At 40.2% G+C, this 25,329-nt stretch overlaps 2 protein-coding genes across 2 annotated transcripts; one reads left to right on the top strand and one right to left on the bottom strand.

Annotated features, from left to right (window-relative positions):
• Nucleotides 1–592: 592 nt before the first annotated feature.
• NME6 (NME/NM23 nucleoside diphosphate kinase 6) lies at nucleotides 593–9,839 on the bottom strand. The gene is made up of 5 exons (XM_089487053.1): nucleotides 9,753–9,839; nucleotides 8,902–9,004; nucleotides 8,389–8,428; nucleotides 1,011–1,171; nucleotides 593–741 (listed from the first exon to the last, which is right to left on the bottom strand). The coding sequence occupies exons 1-5, from the start codon at nucleotides 9,837–9,839 to the stop codon at nucleotides 593–595; spliced, it is 540 nt and encodes a 179-aa protein (XP_089343179.1).
• A 2,559-nt stretch (nucleotides 9,840–12,398) lies between these two features.
• On the top strand, nucleotides 12,399–16,294 carry LOC149298693 (rab-like protein 2A). Its single transcript, XM_089487052.1, has 8 exons — nucleotides 12,399–12,505; nucleotides 12,848–12,877; nucleotides 13,898–13,977; nucleotides 14,103–14,182; nucleotides 14,301–14,412; nucleotides 14,545–14,642; nucleotides 14,899–14,982; nucleotides 16,235–16,294. The coding sequence occupies exons 1-8, from the start codon at nucleotides 12,399–12,401 to the stop codon at nucleotides 16,292–16,294; spliced, it is 651 nt and encodes a 216-aa protein (XP_089343178.1).
• Nucleotides 16,295–25,329: the final 9,035 nt, after the last annotated feature.

Below are 25,329 nucleotides of genomic sequence, written 5' to 3'. Positions count from 1 at the left end.
AGAAATCCGTAGCTCACAAGAGTAAACGTACCAGAGGATCCTAAAGGTGGTGCAATTCAGAAATGAAGTTAACATTGTTTGGTTATTTTTCATTTGACATTTACTGGAAAGTAACAGGAAAATATGTTTTAATTTGCATTTGGGCATTATACCTGGTGACTTGATGCACAGTCTGCCTTAGAGTGGATATTAGAAAGAAAGAATGAAAGGACAATGCAGACTTCTCTTTAAGTAAAGTGTAAGCTGCTTATAAGGATTTCACATAAACGAACAATCAGCAAAATGCTCAAATTTGCGCTGAGGGTGGATAAAATTGGCTTAGCATTCTCAAGGTTAAACAGGAAGAAGTCCCCTCCTAAGGTTTGTGGTTGGAGCTCTCGTCATAAAGTAAATTCAGAGTTGGGAGCCAGCAATATTTCACAGAAAATTTTATATCCTGGTCCATCCTGGTCCTGGTCTTCTTTAAACAATATTAGTAGATGAGTTATATATAAAAATGTGAATATCACATCATGTTCCAATATCACAAATTGTGAATGGAGATGGTCTGATAAATATACTTTTTCGATGAGCATACTTCTTGTATTTATTCTCACACTGTCATAAGCCGATGCTCCAGTCTCTCCTCATCATAGCAAATAGGTCCAGCACGATATAAATGCTCTTGTTCTTTATACCATTGACTTGGGTTGAACTCAGGGAAGAAAAACTGTATTTCCCGGCATGCTGATTCAACTGAATCTACAGGGAGTGGAAGGAGAAACAAAGAACAAATGATCCAGCATCTGAAAAAATATGATGGGATTCAGCTAAATTATGGGTGGGATTGGGGCAACCACAGTTTAGAACTACCTCATTTTTACATGAAAGTGATGTTACTGTTAAATTGCAGTTAGATGTGTGTAAATGAGCTGTGTTAAATACCAGTATATGGTATGGCAAGATTGCTCACGCGGTTCATACACAATACTTTAGGTGGATTTTTTATATGTGTGGCAAATGAGACTCACCTGACCCATGTGTGCTGTTCCGAGTATCAGTTAAGCCTAGACTTCCACGCACAGTCTCAGGTGCGGTAATGCGAGCTCTAAACACTTTGGTTGGACCCATCAGGTTTCTCCACAGCTGGATAGCATCCTCATGAGCTAGGATGTATGCCCTCATAGGGCCGCTACATAATCATAAAGAGGAAAAAAAAAACCTTGGTTATTTTTTTTCCCCTGGGTTATAGGAGCCACACTCATTTCTTAAAAGGACACTCCAGCCATCATTTGAAATCAATATGATTCCAGCATGGTCCCTTCAAGTTTCCATGTTGTCCCTTTTGCAAAGGGGGATGCATTTGCCCTTTTCCACGTGCCAAGCACATGATATACTCACCTCTAAACAGTTTGAGTGCTGAACGCTGCCGGCAGTGGTCTGTTCAAGCTCCCTTGTGCATGTGCGGTTATAATGAGAGAACTTTTTCTGCCACTGACTGAAAATTAGTCAGGGCCAGCCCAGCCTAGCCTAGCTTGAACCAGCCAATCAGTGACAAGAATAGTTTTTTGAAAGGACCCATTTTAATAGAATTCACTGCTACAAAAAGGCTATAAAGGAAAATATGCCAATTTGTGCCAAGCTTTTTTGAGTTGTAACTGATAATTTTGTTTTTGTGGAAGGAATTGGCAGATCAGTATGCAGGAGGGTTGTGGTTTCAACTCCCTAAATTCACTATGCATTATAAAGTGTCAACCATAATCCCTGGTAAATTTCCCAGTAAGCAGTAGTAGTGAGGTGACTACAATTCAACAATTCTCACTTATTTAACTTGTTCATTACCCTTCCAGAAATTCACTCGAGGACAGCACAGCCTCAGCAGGGTCTTTCCACATATTGTGATCAGCAATGTAGGGCTATGGAGCCATGCTTGCTGATCACAGTGAGATCAGCACAGGCACATCAGAAGGAAGGGAGGGAGAAAAATAGTAATTTTACTTACCGTAAATTCTTTTTTCCTTAGTGTAGTGTCAGTACCACGGGGTGTCGCTCTTCCTGGGACAAGGACCTAGAACCGAAGAGGTTAAGATACCTCCTAACCCCTCCTACTCCTCCCTATAAGAGCCCCGGCAACCCTCATACCTTCAGAAAGTACCAAGAAACACAAGATAGCTTGCAAAAAAATAATTTTAATACAAAAATGTACAGGGAGGGATATATGTACTGACACTACACTAAGGAAAAAAGAATTTACGGTAAGTAAAATTACTATTTTTCCCGTCGTGTAGTGTCAGTACCACGGGGATATAGCAAGATGACCCCTCCTGGGTGGGGAAAAAACGGTCACGAGGTAACTGCCTGAAGCACCTTACGCCCGAAGTCAGCATCAGAGGAGGAGAAGATGTCTAGCCGGTAATGCTTGATAAACGTGTGAAAGGAAGACCAAGTAGCTGCTTTGCATATTTCTTCTGGAGATGCCGAAGACCTTTCAGCCCAGGATGTAGCCATAGCTCTGGTGGAGTGAGCAGTAATGCGGGATGAAAGAACCTGACCACTGAGAGAGTAGGTTAAGCGAATAGTATCGGAAAGCCATCGAGATATCGTGTGCTTGGAGGCCGCATTGCCTGTGGATCTACCAAAATAATTAACAAACAATTGATCCATGGAGCGGAAAAAAGCAGTGCGGTCTATATAAATTCGTAGAGCTCTGTGGACGTCTAACGTGTGCCAGAGTGATTCTTCCAGAGTTGAAGGAGACGGGAAGAAAGAGGGCAAAATTAATGGCTGATTGACATTAGCTTCAGAGATAACCTTGGGCAAAAAAGAAGGTTTAACATACAGGACGACTTTATCTTGGTGGAAAATAGTAAATTCTGGAGCCGCGGAAAGAGCTTGAAGTTCACTGACCCTCCTCGCTGAGGTAATGGCCACCAAAAAAGCCGTCTTGAGGGATAAAAATTTTAGAGATACCTCTTCCAAAGGTTCGAATGGTTCAGAGCAGAGTGCTTGGAGGACCAATGACAAATCCCAGGAGGGAAAATGCGAACGTCTGGGAGGCCGTTGAATGATGGCAGCCTTAAAAAAACGCCTGACGAGAACTTGGGACGCCAACTCCGACAGGAGAAAATGACTCAGGGCTGAAACCTGTCCCTTAAGCGTCGACACTGTGAGACCCGCTGAAAAACCTTCCTGCAAAAAATCCAGAACAGAACTTGTGGGGGGAGAAGAGAAATCCAAACCTTTGGAGACACACCAGTGGAGAAATTTATTCCAGACTCGAAGATAAATAGTGGACGTAGATCTTCGTACTGAACCCAAGAGGATTTCTGGAAACGCCTCTGCTCTGGAGGATCATCCTTGCAGCAGCCAGGCCGTCAATCTGAACTGCAGAAGAACATCCTTGGACAGGTTCTTGTTTTCCAGAAGATGGGAGGAAACTGGCAGCTCCCATACTGAAATCGCCATACTGAGCAGCTCCGAAAACCAACTTCGATTCGGCCGATAAGGGAGAATAGCTAAAACCCTGGCTCTGTCTACCCGAATCTTTAGGAGGATCCGAGGAATCATGGCTACTGGAGGAAACACATAAGCCATCTTGAAAGACCAAACCACTGACATTCCGTCTAGCAGGGGGGGGATTGTCCTGCCTGTAAAGGGAGGCGAAAACTGGCAATTTCCTGTTTTGTCTGGTCGCCATAAGGTCTATATCTGGTAGGCCGAATCTTTGAACTAGGAGAGAAAAAATGCTCTTGTCCAGGGACCAGTTTGCTTGGGAGCAACGAGATCTGCTGAGATCGTCTGCCAGACAGTTGTCTACTCCTTTGATATGTGTCGCTGCTAAATCCTCCAGGTTTCTTTGGGCCCAGCGCATTAGAGATGGTCTGAAAGGTCCTGTAGCCTTGGAATCCGGGTGCCACCCTGTCTGTTTATATATGAGACTGTGGTGGCATTGTCGGACTGGATTCTCACAGCTTTCCCCCGTAATCTTGGACCGAAGGTCTTGAGTGCCAGGAACACAGCTTTCAGTTCCCGAAAGTTTGATGATTGGGCTTGATCGATTAAGGACCAACTGCCCTGACTGCAGAGGTCGAGTAGATGAGCTCCCCAGCCTACCTTGGAGGCATCCGTGGTGAGGGTGATCCAATGACGTGGTAGAAAAGATCGCCCTTGGGTGAGGCGCTCCTTTGCTTTCCACCAATTCAGCCGGAGTAAAACCTCCCTGGATACCGTGAAGGTAACATCTAGATCCTCCGGTCTCCTGGACCACTGTTGTAGGATGTCCCATTGCAGGGGTCTCAACTGCGCTTTGGACCAGCTTACTGCCGGAATACACGCTGTAAGACTGCCCAGGATACTCATAGCCAACCTGAAGGAAAGGGTTGGATTTTGTTGCAGAAAGGAAACCTGATTCTTTATCTTCTTGATCTTGGAGCGTGGGAGATAAAGTCTCGAAGAGACGGAATCCACTATGAGCCCCAGAAACTGGATCTTCGTAGTTGGAATCAGGTTGGACTTTTTGTAATTTATGATCCAGCCGTGTTCCCCCAAGCATCGGGTCGTAAAGCTGAGATGTGCCCGGAGCTCCTGAGAAGAACTTGCTTTTAGCAGCCAATCGTCTAGATAAGGGACGACTGTGATCCCCTCTTTCCGTAAAGCCGCTGCAATAGGAGTTAAAAGCTTTGTGAAGATCCGAGGAGCTGACGACAGGCCAAAAGGGAGAGCAGTAAACTGGAAATGACGAACTCTTGTCCCGACTCTTATGGCAAACCTGAGATAATTCCTGGAGGCTATGGCGATAGGCACATGGAGATAGGCATCTTTTAGGTCTAACGTAACCATAAGGTCCCCTTGTCTCAACAGGCGGGTAACCGTGAGAATGGATTCCATTCTGAAGTGACGGTAAGGAATATACGCATTGACTTTCTTTAAATCCAGAATTGGACGGAAGGACCCATCCGGCTTTGAGACCAGGAAGAGACGGGAATAAACTCCCTGAAACTCCTGATACTTTGGAACAGGCTCTATGACACCCTTTTTTAGAAGGGTAAGGCTTTCGGCCAACAGTGCTGAGTTCTTCACCTGAGAGGGGTAACACGAAATCAGGAACAGAGGACGAGGAAAACTGGAAAACTTTATCCTGTACCCGTCCGCAATGATCCTGAGGACCCAGGAATTGTTTGTGGTTTGCCTCCATTTTGGTAGGAACCATTGCAGACGACCTCCAACACCGTCAGAACTTCCTACCCTCTGGTTTCTTAGGGTGTTCCTGAAACTTTCTCTCGTGTTGTTTACGAAAGGCTTGAGTCTTGAAAACTGGTTGAAAAGGCCTGGAAGGTCTATACTGGTATCGCTTGTTCCATCTGCTTTTCCTATCCTGAGGAAGTGCCTTTTTAGTATCAGACATGTGTCTGATCAGTTCCTCCAAGGAAGAACCGAATAGCTTGGTTCTTTCAAAGGGCAGATCGCATAGAGTAGATTTGGAGGCAGTATCTGCTGCCCAGGAACGTAGCCATAATGCCCTTCTGGCAACGGAAGACAAACCCATGTTACGGGCTGAAAGCTTAAGGCCCTCTTCTGCAGCTTCCAGCAGGAAGCTATTAGCCAGTGTCAGGTTTTTAAATAGTTTAGACAAACCTTCATCCATAGATTCTGAAAGACTGCCCTCTAAGGACTGCAACCAGACACCCTGCGCTTTAGCCACAGATGCGCTAGACAACGCCACTTTACACTGGAATCCAGATGATTGGTAAATACGTCTGCAAGACGTTTCTGCCCTCTTATCCATAGGATCCTTAAGACCAGCCACTTCACTAATGGGAATGGTCGTACGTTTGGAAAGCTGGGCTATCTGGACGTCTACTTTAGGGATATCTTCCCATTTTTCATCGCCCTGAAGGTAAAAAAGCTGCTTAGAGTGCTTTGATATAAAGGCTCTTTTGCCTGGATTATTCCACTCTCTATACATGAGATTCTGCATGTGAGATAACATGGGCAACCCTTTGGGGTGCGCTGACAGGTCTGAATCCTGAAAAAGCCGTGAGACTTCCTTAAATTTACGCAGCTCCTGTGGAGGAAAATTGGTCTCATCCTCTGACTCCCCACTAGATGAAGCTGAATAGGATGAACTAGAAACCTCCCCAGAGGATAAATCAGAATGAGGGGATAATACCCTCTTACGTTTGTGGGATTTAAGTTTAACGGGTTCCACAGGTGTAGCTGCTGCTGCTTTAAACGTTTCAAACGTTTGCGCCAGGTTGTCCTGGAACCAACCTAAAAAAGACTGCATGTCTTTTTGTTTTTCTTTTGCCAAACTCTCAGCAGAGCAGGCATTGCAAAATTTCTTCTTACAACCATCCGGCAACGGAGTGGCACATTCAGTGCACGATAAATGTTTGGTTTTAACCACAGCCTTTTTTGGAGCAGGTGTAAAAGATTTCTCTTTATCCGGCTTATCTGGTGAAACCGGACCAGACATCTAATATAAAACACAAAAAAAAAATTTTTAGTAGAAAATATACAGGGCAGAGGATTTGACAGGGTAAGATTAACCAAATCCTACTTTACAACTCCTCAATCCGTGTGGGGGGGCTGGTGACACGGAAATCCCAGTGTTGACAAGCTCCTCTGCTGTCAGACTGGGCAGCACAGCTATATATATGCGAAAACCAGTTAGTTTTCGCGCCCTGAACAAGAGAAACTGAATCACGCATGCTCAATAGCGTGTCAGTACTCTTGGTGGAACGCAGCGCCCTCTGGCGTGCGTTCCACCGCTGTGCGCATGCTCCAACCTGCCGGCATAAGAGCGCGGCGTCTAAACGGCTCCGTAACGTCCGCCGATGCGGACGTTACTCCTCGCTCTGCTCACCACCCGGGGAGCAATCGGAGGGAACCCCCGGACACAACCCGTGTGCCCCACCAACGAAAAAAAAAACAAGGAACAAGGTCCGTCCCTGACAAGGGACAAGGAAAAAACTGAAGGTATGAGGGTTGCCGGGGCTCTTATAGGGAGGAGTAGGAGGGGTTAGGAGGTATCTTAACCTCTTCGGTTCTAGGTCCTTGTCCCAGGAAGAGCGACACCCCGTGGTACTGACACTACACGACGGGAAAAAAAGGTTTCTCTCCATTCCCAAAAATAAAAACATTAAAAAAATAAAGTACGGGAAAAATTTACATAAACAAAAGGTATTGAGAGTTCAGTAATGTCACCATGACATAAAAAATCTATGAGATCCCCAAAACATCCTTGAGCCACACGGCACTGGAAATGCAAAAACAAAGGGAAAATATAAAGTACAATGTTTTTTCTTTTTCAAAGTGCCCCTTAGCACTATCACTATAAGTAAAAGCCCTTAAGCTAATAATATAAAAAAATGAATATAGGGCAACATGTAGAGTATGGATGTGGCCCTTTTGAAAATTAAATAATATGTATGTGGGATATGACAGTAATCAGGAGATGCTGAACATAAATTGGGTCATTGTTCAGCTGTGGCACCTACAGTATAAACAAAATTTTAAGCACAATTGAAGGCCCTACTTCGCCTGAACAAAATAATGGTTAATATGTGAGTGTTCATCAAATATGGAAAAGGGGAATCAGAGTTCAACAAATGATAAAACATAATGGTAAATTTGTTTTATATAGGATTGTGAGGTTGACACTTCAAAATCTAAAATGAAGTCAATGAGATGAAGCTGCACTCTTGGTCTCCCATAAGTAAATATCACCCATAGCAGTGTAACATTTGGTATGAGAACATTAACAACTATATTATAGTTCTTATGACATATCCAAAACAAGTATGGACTTGTGCTCTATATGTACAAACACAGTTAATAATTCCGGAAAGCTAATGCATAAACATCCTAATAAGTTAAAGGAATACTCCAGCTCCCAAAATTATATTTTTATTATTTTTAATAAATGGAGTCCATTAGGCATATTGATTTTTCACTTTTTATTATGCATTTTATTGAATAAAACTGGAGCATACATTGTTTAGACCTCTCTTTTTGCTAACAGTAGCTTTCCCATTGAAGTCAACAAAACATTGGCTGATGCTACTGCCATTAGTATCAAATAGGATCTTAGGACAAAAAGTATACTGAAGTATACTCCCTGCTTTCAGCGGGAACAGATAGAGGAGGATTTAAATGAGGCAGAACTCTTCTATTCTAACTCTTATATATGCATTTAACTTAAAAATAGGGCTGATGTCCACCATAACTAAGTAAAATGATTCAAAGGGGCAGACTAGATGGGTCAATTGGTGCTGTCACTAACTGTTTATACCTTAGTAACAAACAGTCTTATACATTGTAGGTTCTAAAACTAGATCAAGCTGTACAAGCACTGCTATTACATTATTGTTGTAAACTGTTATGAGCTAGTGGATAAAAAAAACATACCTGGACATGAACTCCACCAGTCTCTGATAGAAAAATCGGCCTGCAATATTAAAAAAGTAAAACAAAACAGATTTTTTTTTTTTAAAAAACAAAAATGCTCTAAAAGGGCAGTGGTGAGTGAAAACAAAATCGGCATCAAATAAAGTTTTTTTTTATTTTTAATAATTCGTTTTATTATTAGAGTGTCTAAAGGACACAGTAACAACCAACTATGGGACAAGAGCTGTGTTAAATAGTAAACAAGAAAGCTAATTTTGTTAACATAACTCAATACAAAAAAAACCAAAACAATCATTATAGGGCTGTTGTCAGGGTCCTGTGATTAGCAACCTTATGTACTATGTAACTGAGGAATTGGGATAAAGTATGGAGCACAGAAAGATTTTGAAACAGAAGCAATTCTATGAAGAGCTACTTGAAGAAGGTGTAAAAAAAACAAACAAAAAAAAAACCTACAAAAAAGTTTCCCAAGTTTCACACTGGAGCACTAGGCAGCAGTCCCAATGAATTTACCTTTATGTTCACAGTAGAATTTCTGAGAGTCTGCAGCACACCAGTGAAGCTCTTTGCTCCTTACAATAATAAAATTGTTGTTCAGAATCCTCTGATGTACAGCCTGTGAGAATTGACAGGATCAACATAATTTATGGTACAGCAGCAAACCAAACTTAAAAAATTCACATTACAATAAAGTATTAAGCCACTTCGTAGAGACCCATTTTAAAGGAGATTACTGGAGTTAAAAATCGAACAACTGTATAAAAATTATTATATAGTGCTTTTTTTTTTTGCCACTCAGACATTCACATTTTAGATACATTATACATTATATATAAATAGAAAATATATACATGAACAATTAAGTAACATTTCCTAGCTTGCTACTTTAATATCATGTTTCAACTGTTCCTCCAAGACCACCATAAACAATGTGTATGAAAGTAAGTGTCCGGATGTTTCTTTTCCGCAGTGTGAGTATTTCACATACAAGGGAGTATGTTGGGCCAGACACATTTCAGGCACTTTAGGGTGGGGGGAACAGGCAAATGCATATGGTGAATTCTGCAGAATACCCCTCATGCATTCGCAAGGGGGGCATACATTTAAAGTGACTGCTATCTTGTGCATAGTCTACTTTCTCTGACTACGTCTGCTGATGCCCTGCAGACAACCTAAACATTGTAAAAACATACAAGACCTGATGTGGTGAACAGGATGGGCCCACAAGCAGCTCATTAAGGCCTACTGAGGTATGAGGTATGTAATAATAATCTAAATAATTCTCTTCTTTGTAGTGGCAACAGCACTTTTTTGGTGTTGCTCTCAATGTTGTCAACATTTTACAAAATGTTGAATAAAGTTACCTCAGAAATGACTGGATGAGCCACGGCATCTGGCTTGATAACAGCTAACGTGAGCTGGAGTGAACGAGCCCAGCGGAAAGTGGACATAGTCAACCGCGGAGACCAACGTGACCTGTTAGGACATGAAAGAAACAACATAAACCATACAAAATACCTACTGCCACATGTAACAACTGAACAAGGTTTATAAGCAAGCCCTGAAAGCTGGGTTTGGAGTCTGATTTTTCCCATGACAATCTCTTCTATACAGTATATACAGATTGAACACGGTTGTGTTAGTAATATATTGGTGTGTTGGGGGATTTGTATTCATGAACCACATTTCTCTTTTGATATATATTAGCAGGGCCTGCCTTTCGATGTTAAATACAGTAGTAGTAGTGTGGAAATCCAGTTTTCTACTTGTCATTAGCTAGAAAGTAACGTGGCTGCTTTTAGTTACAACCAGATTGATTTTATCTTATTCTCAGCTTGGAAAGCAGCATTACAGACAAAGCACTAGGATGTAGGCAACATATTGAACACATCAGCTTTCTTACGTCATATATTCACAGAGTGTTCTTGAAATTAATGATGCTTAGCATCACAGCATAAGTAGTTATTAAGATAAATACAAACTACTTGACTCATGACAACCACCAAGTTTTTAGAGGGAAAAAAAATGGCAACACAAAACAAAAATGTAGCTATGAACACGTTATTTATACTGCAAATAATCATACCGACCTAATTTATTAAATACACATCCCATTAAACCCTCAGCCCTACCAGCGCCCTCCACAAGGTTTCCATTACCATGGAAATACAATCGCCCGCTATACAAACACATCCGGCGCTTAACGATTAGAGCGCCAGGAGGCGCGCGCTATGACGTAACGCCTTATTGGCAGGACCGGAGAGCCTCAGGAGAAGTTCTGGCGCATGCGCCAGGCTCAGGGGCTGGTATTTCGGACGCTATGGACCCAATAGACATGCGCTGGATGCTAATCGGTTGCCAGGCAAGGTAAGAAGCGGAAAGGTATGGAACTGCGTTTCTTAAAATAATGTGTTTTTCCCCACTTGTAGAAAGGAATAATGATATTAAATGGATTACGTGATGTCTGAGTATACTTTATAAAGTATGCCTAGATCCGTTATTAGCAGTCGGCATCGAATGTCTGCAGATAGAATACAATAGTCTCTTATAATCCGGTATAGAGTTATTGTTATACCACGTAAAAGACAGATTTAATACACAGCATATGTCACAAATAGACATGCTCTTTCAATGCAGTAATCGAGATGTCTCGCATGGTGCCTTTTTGGTCTCATTTGGGTGCAATCTGTAAACAAGGGGTTTGCAGGTAAATTGAACACTTTTCCTTCACTATACATTGTGAGGAGCCAACATAGTGAGCTTCTGCTGTGGCCCGGTATATTGTGTAGTTAAATGAATGGGATTTTTTTTCTCGCCCATTCAATTATGCATTATACAAGGCCAGCCCTGCGCTTATTGATGCAGAAGCTTCATAACGAATAGTGAAGTGAAAGGGTTAAAAATCACATCTCTGTCTCGCAAAGTGATAAAGGGCCATTGGAGCACAGGAGTGATAAAGGGCCATTGGAGCACAGGAGTGATGAGAGTGATAAAGGCCATTGGAACACAGGAGTGATGAGAGTGATAAAGGGCCATTGGAGCACAGGAGTGATGAGAGTGATAAAGGGCCATTGGAACACAAGAGTGATGAGAGTGATAAAGGGCCATTGGAACACAGGAGTAAGGCAAGTGATAAAGGGCCATTGGAACACAGGAGTGATGAGAGTGATAAAGGGCCATTGGAACACAGGAGTGATGAGAGTGATAAAGGGTCATTGGAACACAGGAGTGATGGTTACTGATAAATTCCTCTGTACACCTATGAAGCTATTCCATTAAAAAGCATCTGTTTCCAACAACAATAGTTACTTAGAACATTACCAATGTCTACAATGTATGTCTGATCCATTGGACAGATAACCCAAAGCACTGCCACTGAATGTTGGAGAGCTCTGCCCTTTGGTGATGCTACGTCTATCGGGTGGCAAAGAAACAAACGTGATTGTTATTGCTGTATTGGTTATGATTTTTTGCATACATAACAGTAAACTAGCTAACCCAGAAACATAGAATTTGATGGCAAATAAGAAGCATTTAGCCCATTTAGTTTCCCCATTTTTCCTGATGTAAGAAGTGAAACACCAATCAGTGCCTGGTCTGTTTCCATAGTCGGGATAGCTTTATGTCAATCCTATGCCTGTTTAAATTCCCTCACTGTATTAGCCTGTACCACTTCTGCTGGGAGGCTGTTCCACTTATCTTTTACCATCTAAGTAAATTAAAAATTCTATGCTATATTTGAAATTTTTTTTTGTTAATTCTTTAAATGGTGTGGGAATAGAGTAAATTTTCTATGCAATCAACTCTCTACCTGGCAAATAATTACTCTATAACCTGAAATGACTGGAAATGTAATAACTTCTTGTTTTACGTTTTTGTCGCTATAGGTGTTTGTGTTAATTTTCACACCGGCTGGAATCTACAGGGCATACTGGGCACTGGCCTAATGAATTCTTGTTATCTGGCATTGTTGTGAGATTATCTGGTGTTAGATTTGAGGCACAGTCAGAATGGCCGGAGATGATTCAGAAGACATTGAGCTCGACCAGGAGAAATATGACGCAGATGAAAATGTCAAGATCATCTGTTTGGGGGACAGCGCGGTGGGGAAATCAAAGTGAGTAATTTCTATCAGCTTGTCACAGTAACACACATAGACCCTCGTGTATAAAGAAAAGCTGAATGGAGACAGCAGAATTGAGGCTAGGAGCTAATCCTCCGCTTGATAGGTTTCTCTAAAGTTGTGGGCTTATGTAGACTAGGCAAGAGTTTGATTAACTGGGGTAGATCAGTCCAAAGCATAGGGCAGTCCTTGCGAAGACTTGTATGGGTGCAAAAGAGGTAGAGAGCTCACTTTCTTCTTGGATACCATTTATAAAAAATGGCCTGGCCCAAAATCTATTAAAAAATGATTTGTTCACTTCTGTCAACCAACCTTTTGTTATCTGTTTGGTTTCAGGTTGATGGAACGCTTCCTGATGGATGGATTGTATCCTCTTGAAAAAATATAAGCAGTGTTTCTAGAGATCTCATTGTAAAATGCAAGCGTTATTTGAAAGACACATTTGGGATCTTGAGAAAAAACACTACTTTACAGCATTACCCTTTTCTTACCCTTTTCTTTTTTTTTTACACATACACTTTCACATACACTTTTCATACAGGTAGTAGTACCTACATAAATGATATACTGTTTTTATTTTATATAGTGCTGCACAATGGGTATATCATACATTTCCCAGCAAATATAGGAAATAAAAAAATGATGTGGCCCTGAGATGTTAGATTGAATGTAAAAGTGCTCTAACTCTTGCCTTTGTACAGCAGGGGCTCCTCGGATCCTCGGATCACTTGACACAATACCCAGGGCCGGCCTAAGACTTAATGCCGCTTGGGGCGAAGTTTAAAATGACGCCCCCCCCCCTGCTGACACCGGGGGGGTGGGCGGCATTTTAAACTTCGCCGACGCCATTGTCTACCCTCCCTCCCTATTATCTACCCTATCCCCCCCCCTTTGTACTTACCTTGAAACAGTCCTGCGGCGAGTCTCCCTGCTCTGCCACAGTGCCGGCTTGTAATGCTGAGTGCCGGAAATTGACGTCACTTCCGGCGCTCAGCATTACAAGCCGGCACCGAAACCGAGCTAGAGGGCTCGCAGAGGAGAGAGAGGGGCGCCGAGCAGCTAAGCGAAAACCACTCGGCGCCCCCCTCTCTCTCCTCCGCTTCCAAAAAAAAAAAAAAGCACTTGGGGCAGTTGCCCCACTCGGCTCCATTGTAGGGCCGGCCCTGACAATACCTTACACAATGTTCCAAAATGGGCCTAGAAAAGTCAATAATTTTATGCCATGTTTGAGATCTGTGAGCACTATTCAAGTTAGAACCCCGCCATGCCAAGTCCTACTTTGTAGTTTTGGTTTAGCAGCAGAGCTTACTTTCTAAATGGTTCTGCCTATTTAAATATACATTGTTGTGAGTTATCGTTACAACTTAACACATCAACCCATCGCAGCCGTCCGCAGCAGCTGTCCACCTTTGCTCTGACACTTTATAAATACACAACAAGTGTGGATGGAAAGACTGTTCTTGTGGGTAAGACATTTTCATTTTGTTTTGGCTTTGGAACCCTGTTTTACTGTTTGACAGGTCACTTACAACAGAAGCTCAAGTATTCAATTCCACAGCACATTTACAAAATCAATCCATTTAATTTTCAGATTTCTGGGATACAGCTGGACAGGAGAGATTCCAGAGCATGCATGCTTCCTATTACCACAAGGCTCATGCGTGTATCATGGTGAGTTAAAAGTTTTATACACTTGTCGTGAAGGGAATCAATTGTTTTTTTTCACGGTTTATAGCCCGTTGACCTGAAACACAGATGGTGTTGCTAATCCAAATGAATGTCTCTCTAGGTATTTGATGTGCAACGTAAGATCACATACAGGAATTTAAGCACATGGTACCAGGAGCTGCGGGAGTACCGAGCAGAGATTCCCTGCATTTTGGTGGCCAACAAGATTGATGGTGAGTTGGTGATGCCTTCTTGCATAATCACCAGGTGGTAGCAACATTGGGGCAGCTTCTGGGCTCGCTTATTTATGCGTTTTTAGTTTAACAGTGCTTTACATTAACTCCATGTCTTCTTACTTTCTACAGCTGATCTTCGTGTGACCCAAAAAGGTTTTAGTTTTGCCAAGAAGAATAACTTGCCATTCTATTTTGTTTCTGCTGCTGATGGCACCAACGTAGTAAAGGTAAACAGCATTTATTTGGCATCGCAGTTACACACAGACATGTTTAACAAGGAGTTTATTTTATAATTATCTAATAAATATTTTATCTGATAATTATAATTATTTGTTCCCCATTATGCATAGTGAGTAACAAGCTCTCTATAATGACTATGGGTTATTTCATATTTTAGAAATTAGTAGAATTGATTGTAGTTACGAAATGTGATGTTGCCAAGATTCCTCACACCTTGTCACATTCATATTGCTGCTTCTTTAGCTTTTCACAGATGCCATTAAACTGGCTGTGTCCTACAAACAGAACTCTCAGGATTTCATGGACGAGGTCATGCGAGAACTGGAGGTACCTACATCTAATAAAGCTAATGACTTTATAATTGTTTTGCACATCGTAAATGTTTGCTCTAGAGAACATCATGCCGTTTTATAACCTGAAATGGGGGTACAAGTTCTAAAGTAATTTAAAGTAACCGCCGTAAGTATTACTATTACAATTTTTGCTTCTCTAATGGTTTCGGCAATCCTTAAGATTTACCTTTTTAAAAATCTTTGCATTGTATTGTGACAGCATCGAAAAAGGATGATAATTGTGTTAATAAATGATTAATGTGTGAGTATCAAAATATACAATGTGCAGAAATTATCTGTGGTTTTATGTATTAAAGCCTCCCCTTAGTTTATTTATATTTTACTTTCATAATCATGAATAGGAAGTGCTATTAATTTCTAGAGCAGTAAAGTGATTTGCAACTTTACTTTTCTTTTTTAGCGTTCTTAAACAGACATACATTTTAGAGTTCTTTAACACCATACAGTAACAGACACATGCTTGCAAAAACATCTTACTGTAACACACACACACATGCTAACACCATACACCAATACACGCATACTTTAACACTATATGACAACATACACCATAGTCTTATCCACATGCACACACTATCCAACAACATCCACTAACACACTGACTCTAACACTTCACAAATGTGTGTGTGTGTGTATACATATACATGTGTGTGTATATATACACACAATTATGAACACTGTGTGTGTATGTATAGTTTTAAAGATAGTGTATGTAAATTGGTCACTCACACAGACTAACACTATACACACACATATATATATATATATATATATATATACTGTATGCACACATACAATGACTAACACTATACATAAGATATATATAAAGCTAATCATAATATAAAATATGCACACTAACACTTTACACAAACTACTCTTTTGGCTTTTATAATGTAACTTATCACAAAGTGTAATTTTATAGGGGTCTTTGTGGCTGATTTCAAGAGTGTAGGACTCTGCACAGCTAGGGAGAGGCTTAGTCCAAAGCATTATCTCCCTCTATGCTATTATGACGATTATTGGGGGGGGGGGGATAATGCATGAATTCTAAAATGTACTAATGACATTATTGAGATTTGCCAATTTTTAGCTGTGGGACATTTTAAAAAAGGCACGTCTTGGTAATTAAATTTGCTTGTCTCTTACCAGAACAGAAAAGATTTGCATATTTCTGCATAAGTAATCTTTTTCACACATTTTCCTGTTCTCTACTCCCTTTCACACAGAACTTTGAGTTACAGAAACCAGAAGTTGTCTCTGATAAAGATGAAGAATCAGAAAAATGATACCAGAGACTTTATGAACTAATGTTAACAGCGGACAACAGCTAGGTCTGGGGTTACAGTCCTTATGTGGCTCTTTTATTTATAATTAATGTCTTAGAAACAAAAAGTGCAACAGTTGGATTCCTCAGCTTTAACAAGATATAAGGATCCTTGTTTTGTAAGACTGTTTTGTACATGGTGATATATCATTCAGAGACGGGAACAGTGGAGGTTTTACTGTCTGAAGTCCCCCCCCCCAAGACCAGAGCTTGATTTTTATTTTACTGTGACTGAGTCTTTGACACAATTACTGCAGAATGTGAACAGCTTCTCTTGTTTGTGTAAATGAATTCTCACTACTTATAGCGGCTGATTTTTTTTATATATATCGCAGTTTCTATATGTCTTTTGTCTATTTATCTTTAAATAATAAATTATTAGTACATTTGGCTAAACATGTCTCCGCAACAAAAGCACCAATAAGCGACAACAGCAAAAATGTGAAAGTCTTCAACAATTTAATTGTCAAATATGCTGTTACTGTTTTAGTAATTACTGAACTGATAGGCTGAGTGTACGATGCAGTCCTAGGTATAACAGTAGTTGTACTGCCTAACATAGCGCTTAATATGGATCACAGCTCCATCATGTTCATCTAGCACATGAATGAGCATGATGGGTGTTAGGATGTGTGTGTGTGTGTGTGTGTGTGTGTGCGTGTAGGGGGTTCCCTTATGAGTTGTTTTGTTTTTTGACATATTAGATAGAAATAAGTTTGTTTGTCCTTTTCTTAAACATAAGTTAAGTAAGTGGTTTGCAGGACAGAAATCAGGAAAGCTTCAAAATTCTTAATATGTATAGCTTGGAGGAAAGAAGAGAGAGGGGGGTGCAATAGAAACATTTAAATGCTTAAAGGGATTCAGCAAAGTAGATGGGCCAAATGATTCTTATCTGCCATCTATATTTCTATGAGGCCTATGGGCCATGAGTTGGCATTGGGCCCACAAATAAGTCAAGTGACCCTGGTTGCATAATCATCCTTCCCTATACCTCCCAACAGTCCTGGTTTTCAGAAGACAATCATTTTGGATACTATCACACTGTCCTGGGTAGCTGCCCAACTGGCTCCTCTTTTGTGGCAAGTGAGCATTCATTTGGGGAGCTCTTCTGACCAGTCCAAGGAGTTATAAAAGAAAACAAAGCAATGGAGTGATGATGTAGCTTGCATGAAGCCCCCTTGTGAAGCTAGCATTGCAAGGTGGCTATTTGGAGAAGATGAGTGGGTGCCCTGCCCCCCTCCTACTCTTGCCGCATACCCCCAGTACACCAGATTTGAAAACCTGAAATGTTAAGGGGTATGCTTCTCATTGTCAGCCTCTTAATGTTTAATATTTGCTTACAAGCACTGCCTTTGTCACCTGCCTGTATTTAGCAACACCTTTTGATGATGTTCCCAGTATGTCATTCACAGAGGTTAATATGCAATCTCCATTAGTGGAGCTTAATAGTTTGCTAGTTAGTATACATTCTGTATGGAATCAATGATTACACAATTAGGAACCCCAAGCTCAGTTACTTTGTAGTCACAAAGTGTAGTTTTTTTTCATTATTCAATGAGAGCCTGCATCATTTTCATATGGGTTATTATATATATAAGCTTACATATTATAGGCTATTGGAATAAATTGCTCATGTATGCTTTAGCATGTTTTATTGATAGCTGTGTGTATATATGACTGTGTATTTACTGCTTAGTGTGATGCTTTGTAGGGAGTTTGTCCTTAATAGTCTCTGGTGCCGAACTACTAGAAGCCAACTACTGGCGCTGATGCAAGCATTTGTACAGGAACATCCATATGGCCCAGTTCTGCCTTGATGTCTAACAGGGAAAATGGAAAGGGTCTCTTCCTGCTGACTTTCCATCTGGAACTGTAGAATATACAGCAGAGTGTTCTGCGGATGTTTAAAGAAAACCTCCAGTGACTATTATAGGATAGCTAATGAGATAGAAAGGTTGCTTTTAATTTTCATGTAGCAGCTTAATATGTTATAACCAATGTTATACCCTATGACCGCGTACAAGGTAAAAATTATGAAAAATGTTTTATTATCAGGAAAGACAAAACAATCTCAAGGGCTACAGAATCTGTTGGTGCTATATAAATAAATGTTATGGAATGAAGCGCTAAAATCTTAAATTTCATGTAAATATTGCTCCTTTGGGTTTTGTTGTTGGTTATGTAGTTGGTAGTTGGGTAGTTACTGTTACCTGAATGTAACTGAAGTTTTTCATGGGTGTCTATGCAGCGATTCAGCACCGCTTCTACCAGCCATACTTCAGGCCAAATGGGGTCATGATCTCTGTTAAAGCAAGAAAAATAGACAGACTAGATGGGCTGGATATTTCTATGTTAATGGAAAAAAATACAAAATGTTAAGAAAAATTAAGTAGAGTTAGAATAATAACTGGGAGCTCTACAAATCAAACCCAAAGCCTTTGGAAATCTCGCCTGATTATATGCATCAGTAATAAAATATTTACGGGTGATATTTAATTAACTATACTGTCCGAGGGGATCATAATTTTTAGAGAAAAATATTGCAGATTAAGATTTAGGATTAAGACATTATCAACCTCTGAAGTGTTCCTTGAATCATTATTAAACCTGACATTTAAGAAAGCTTAAAAAAATTCAATTTATCTATATACAGTATTTGCCTTCAAAAACAGATTGTTTGTTGGTTGCCTCATGCAGAGGAGATTTGCCTTGCGTTTCTTTTCTGGACGGCCCTTGTAAGCAGGAACATGCAGATACATTGATGGAGATTTTTCTTCTGTAATGGCTGAAACAGTTTCTTCTTAGGTGGCTCTATCTCATATCTGTTTGTATGCAATTTACAAAAATATGATAACATGAAATGTACATGGCTTTCTTCAATTTACTTGCCGCTTTACAATTGTAAAAGGTCTATGTTGGTTATGATAAAGGGCTATTAAAAGGGGAACTCTCATAGCATGTTTATATCCTCTTGGCAAATTTTGTAAGAAATATATAAATAACATTTCTCTCAAAAGAAATAACATTTCTTCTCAAATTTGTCTTCTATCTCCCAACATGTGAGAAGGAAATCCTTGGTATGCATCCAAGTTGTGAAACTTCTGTTGTTGGCATCAACTATGAGAGCCAGTAGATAGTTCTGCTATGGAAACTTCTTCCTGGGTGCTTTCAAGAACTATTTCTTACATGTGGGCTTTATACTTCATCTTACAGTAAGAAAGTTGTGTAGCTTGAAAGCACCCACAAAAGTAACATACAAGAAATATTGGTTTCTCTTTGTTTATAAAAGCTAGCCCTTAATTGGTAATAGTTCTACTTAGTCCATAGTTTCTTCTTTGTCACTTGGGCATAAATGTAGATTTTCCCTGAATGGTTAGTTTTATTGTATTTCTAGAAGAATAATGTAAGATTTCACAAATTGATCTTGGATAATCTAGCCTTTTCTGTACATGATGCCAAAGCTTTGATGATAGCAGTAAGGGTCTCCCTAAAGGTAAAATAGTAAATCTTACATTGTCTTTATTTACTAGAAAAAAGGCACTAATTGACTTACTAAGAAATCATTTCATTGCTTTGCGTTTATTAGAGACATAGCTAATTGTTATCACTGGCAGCTTGAGGAGACCACACAATTACAAGGATTTTTGGTTTAGTTACTTAGGGAAATATGGTAATTAACATTTAAGAGGCAAGTTTAAAAAAAAACCTGTCAATTTAAACGAGTTATTAAAGTAGGAGATCCTCAATTTCTGGCCTCAACATTACATTTTGAATACGACCTAAATGTGTGTTTCCTGTAACTAGAATATACAATGTGAACAAAACAAAGACGTTCTTCACACTCTTGGCAATAAATGTTGGGTTTTTTTTAAAGTCAAAGAAATTCAAGCAATGTAACTCAGCCAGTATCTGGAAATAGTTAACGTTTGGCTGTTGTTCAGTATATTATAATGTTAACGTGGGGATTGTTATAACTCTTACTTGAAATTAAATGTGTCCATTTTCTATGTGAGAAGAAAATACAGCAAATAAGGCCTTAGTGTTAGAAACCTACAATCTAAAGGATTATAACCAGACGAGAGCTGGCAACTTTCAGACTTTGGGTGCACTTCTATTCAGGAGACCCATTAATAGAAAAGCCCAAAGTACATTTCAGAGGTAAAATACCCAATGTGTACAATCTAGTTTTGTCCAGCAAACTACTAGGAAACAAATGCATAAAATACTCATAAACTGAACACAGAAATTATTAGTAGGTAAATTCTTCCTGAAGCCCTTGTTACTCTGATGGCTGTATGTTGATGCACAAGTAAACCACTCAATAAAGCTTTTGGTAGTAAACCCAAAATGTTTAAATCAGAGCTGGGCTAGTCCTCCCTTGCTTATAACCCCAAACCCTTGGCTATCCCCACCGTATAGGTTAGGCTAGAGTGGCGTGCTGGGTAGGAGGAGAAGCTGAAAGCATCATCAATGTGTGGCACTAGAGACATAGTTCTTCTAAAAACTCTAGGCCTGGCCCTGTCATATCCTCCATCTCTTGTCTTTCCTGCCAGCTACACTTGAATTGTTCATTATATTTTTATCCCAAAAAAACATTATGGAAGCCTTATTTGGCTCTTTCAATGATACCTATCTGTTCCTATAGTCTTCTGCAAAAGGCATATTACTTGGTCTGACCTGTGATATGTAACTACACGCCCTGGTCCACGTGTTACCAAGTTTCCACGACAAGGTATATTTGTATTTTTTATTTAACCAGGCTGTGTTAAACACGTATAATCTTTATCCACATGTTACCAAGTTTCCTTTACAAGGTATATTTGTATTTTATATTTTAAACATGCTCATATAATCTAAAGATACATTTTAGTCTAATTAGTTAAGCATGAAATGGCTAGGTTGTGGAGATGTTGAGGCCCCAAGTAACACGTTTCGTTATCAGAATGCAGATATACCGTATGTCCCCATGTATAAGAGGCACCTTAATTTTGGGGCCCGAAATTTGAAAAAAAAATGTATTCCATAGTTATTGAACTCAAGTTTTATTGATCATAAAGTTCATACTCATCATCCTCATCACTCCCATCCATTAACTGCCCCTAAATGAACCCTGAACACCCCATCAACCATAGCTGCCATAAATTAACCCTAAACACCCCATTAACCATAACTGCCCCTAAATTAACCCCCACCTCACCTAACATTCAGCTGCCCAAATATTAATGTTATACTTACTGTTAGATGAGTTACTGGGCCATGTGGATGCTATAAGAAAATGGGGCGGGGCCAGTCATCATTGTGACTCTAGGGAGGGACTGTTAATCAGAAAGGGGCGTGGCCGATTGTGCGTGTGAGTGCAGGGAGGGATGGGAAGTAGTAACTGCAATCTGCAACCACTGTATAAGATGCACCTAGTTTTTTTTATACATGGGGAAATACAGTACATATGGATGCCAAGAGACCCAAAATATCAAATAAAAGTGTATAACCTCATAATAAATGCCAAAGCTACTAATAGAGAAGTCCTCAGGGGTAACATAGAAAGTAACAATAATAATAAAAAAATAAAAAAAGCAATGTAAATAATTGTGAAACAGACAATGTATATGGGATATAAATCCTTAGGAGCAAGGGGGGATATATGTATAGAGGGGTAACTAATATAAAATTCTGATGGGGCTGAAACCAAGTAATGAGCACTCATATATATATATATATATATATATATACTGAATAATAATAGTAAACTGGGGTGATAAATATAAAGTACAGTAGTTGAGACACAGGGATGTAGTACACAAGCCATGAAAGTCTAATAGGGGGAATGAAGATAAACTGAAAGAGAAAGTGACATTAGTGACACATAGACAATACAGAAGGGGTTACAGAACCCTGAGCACAGTCTTAGCTCTACCTCTGGGAGCTGAGGGAAGATGGACTGTGTAGGTAACACCTGGTATAACAAGGATGACTGTTGTTTCAGCTCATAGTCCTCATTGAGGCCTCTCAGATATAAAGCAGATCATTTATTTATCCAAATAGTTTCCCATTGTTTAAAAATTCTCTCACAATCTGACTAGCGATATGTGGTCTATGATCTCAAAGTTAATTAATCAGATGTCCCGCAGTTTTAAACTGCCTCATCCTGTATAATGCTGCCTGAATCTTAATTTTATATTCCACACTGTATTTTATCAGGACATGTGGTCAGAATTAACCACAAAGTCAGAATTACATGTGAAATATTATTTAACCTTATTTTTTGCCGGTATATGGATGTACAAATTTGTCACCCCAAATGATACTGTAAAAATGGGCCCAGTATAAGAGAAACCAAACATAGGATTGGCTAAGAATCTTTCGTTAGGCTTATTGGATCCTAAACAGCCCTAACAAACCTGTCTGTAAGGTTAGGACTATTATATGAAAACATTATTATTAAATTCTATGGGGAGATTTGGGTTAATCTTAAAAATATGCCAACATGTGTTAAGAATTCTCCTTATAGAAAGAGTAGTATATTTGGAAATAAATGGAATTCTATTTATTTTCACAAAGAATGTCCTTCCTATGCAAGCCATCAATCCTAGTTATTTGGGTATCCAGTAGTGCTTTAAAGTCATCATGAATCTTATTCAAGCCCTCACTTGTACCCTCTATATAAGGTGCAATCCTTTTGGCTCTAATAAAGAGTATGGCAGCCCTGTCTTGGCATGGAGAGATGGGAACTATCAAAGTTAAGCAGAATATTCCTATCAGTTCTTTTTTGCTTGACTGCATGTGGCCAATGATGTCTTTAGAGAACATTCTATGTAAAAAAAATATTTGAGTTGTATTAACCACTTGATCACTGATATTCAGCTGCAATTAAAATAGTTTTTTTGCCTTTACAGAGAAAACACTTTTGTTATCTTGTATTATTTAAAGGAACAATCCAGTCACCATAGGCACATCATATGCACCAAAGTACTTAAAAAATAGTTTCTATGCATTATTTGTTGAATATACTACCTGGGACACTAGAGTAACAGGTGAACATGAATAAACATCTTTCCACAACTAATAGCACCTGCAGCTATGTTTACTGTACTACAGATAGTAGGTATCATTAAATCAGCTATGGCCTCATATAGGAATAAAGCACAATTATAAATAAAAAAAATTATCTATTTAAAAAAAATAAAATAATAATGCAGGCATTTAACCAGCTGATTTAGAAATATTTGAATGAACACACACCACCCTGCCAGTTCCCAAAACATGGTAAATACATTCAATCAGTATCCATAGAATATATAGAAAATGTTATTTTTAATCTTTCACTTTTCTTTGTTCATCATTTCTACTGAAGCTTTCAATCTGAACATAAATGTGACAGGATTTGACCATCACATGTAACCTTTATCCAGAATGTACTTTTGAATTTGAGCTAAACAAGAGGGTGCCTCACATGGGGATCACAGATGGGAGCAATTGAAGACAGATGGGTTTAAACCACATTGGCATTCATCCTAGACTCTTGAAGGATAATGTTAGTCATTCTGAAAAGTGGCACTGTGTAATATTTGCAATAGGATGATGATTACTTTGTAGTACAGACAGGCTGAAGACAGGCATCACCATGGCTCAAGCAACCCTAAGGGCTAGGATTAAAGCCAAAACACAAACCCACGCCCCATAGATACAAGCACATGCAGTTGGCATTCAATAAATTGAGGCATTTTCAGCAGATGGGGGCATCTAAGTTAATTGGTGTCTAAAATGCTAATTTAGTCTCCAACTAACAAAACAAATACAGGCATACGGCTATAGCCATCTTGTGGAATCGCCAGAATAGAATATATATAAAATAGAAGATGTTAATAAGGCAACGGAACCATTTGTGTGACCATATTGGATCTAGTCTATTTTAGACAAACTAATTGTATTTGGTCTTTTACACCATTAGTTATCTTAAATTAGTGACTTTTAGCGGAGCAGGGCCGCAGCCAGGCCAGCCAGGGCCGAATTGACTTAGGGGCTAATGGAGCTGCAGGTCCAGGCCCCTACCTTAAAATAGGCCCAGTCAGGACCGGACTGACTGGGCCTATGCGGTCATCCTTAACGCAGGGCAAAAGGGGCACCTGCCCCTTAAGCCTGCAGCAACTACGACCGGGCCATCTACTTACCGGCAGACGCGCGAGCAGCGTCCCTTCCACGGCCAGGGGGACGCAGGAATCCAACAGAGCCATGTGACGTACGTGACGTACGTCACATGACCCTGCTGTGCGTCTGCTTCCCCTGTGCAGATCCGCGGAAGTCTGCGAGCGGCGCGTGCATCATCGGTTCACGTAAGGGGGTGAGGGAGGCTGTATGATGTATGTGAAATTGAATGAAAGAGTGAATTAATGAGTATCTGTGAAGGAGTGAGTGAATGAATGTGTGTGAATGAGTATATGTAAATCAGTATCTGAATATCTGAATAAGGGAATTAATGAGTATCTGAATGAGGGAATTAATGAGTATCTGAATGAGGGAATTAATGAGTATTAATGTAGGCTGTTATGGTGGCAAAGTTGCCACAGGCAGGCTGTTATGGGGGCAAAGATGCCACAGACAGGCTGAGTGAAACCATCTGTGGAAACCCTCCGGATGCGGGTGTCAGTGTGGCAAAGCCTGTCCTGGTGTTTGTGATTGGGTGTCAGTGTGGCAGAGCCTGTCCTGTTGTGTGTGTGTTTGGGTGTCGGTGTGGCAGAGCCTGTCCTCGTGTGTGTGTATGTGTGTGTGTCGGTGTGGCAGAGCCTGTCCTGGTGTGTGTGTGGGTGTCGGTGTGGCAGAGCCTGTCCTGGTGTGTGTTTGTGTATGGGTGTTGGTGTGACAGAGCCTGTCCTGTTGTGTGTGTGTGTGTTTGGGTGTCGGTGTGAAAGAGCCTGTCCTGGTGTGTGTGTGTTTGGGTGTCGGTGTGCCTGTCCAGAGCCTGTCCTGGTGTGTGTGTCTGGGTGTCAGTGTGGCAGAGCC

This window comes from Sceloporus occidentalis, unplaced genomic scaffold, assembly GCF_023333645.1.
Source record: "Sceloporus occidentalis isolate IW3139 unplaced genomic scaffold, rSceOcc1.0.p SCAF_31, whole genome shotgun sequence".
In the NCBI taxonomy this organism is placed as follows: domain Eukaryota; kingdom Metazoa; phylum Chordata; class Lepidosauria; order Squamata; family Phrynosomatidae; genus Sceloporus; species Sceloporus occidentalis.
This window is presented reverse-complemented; position numbering and strand designations above follow the sequence as displayed.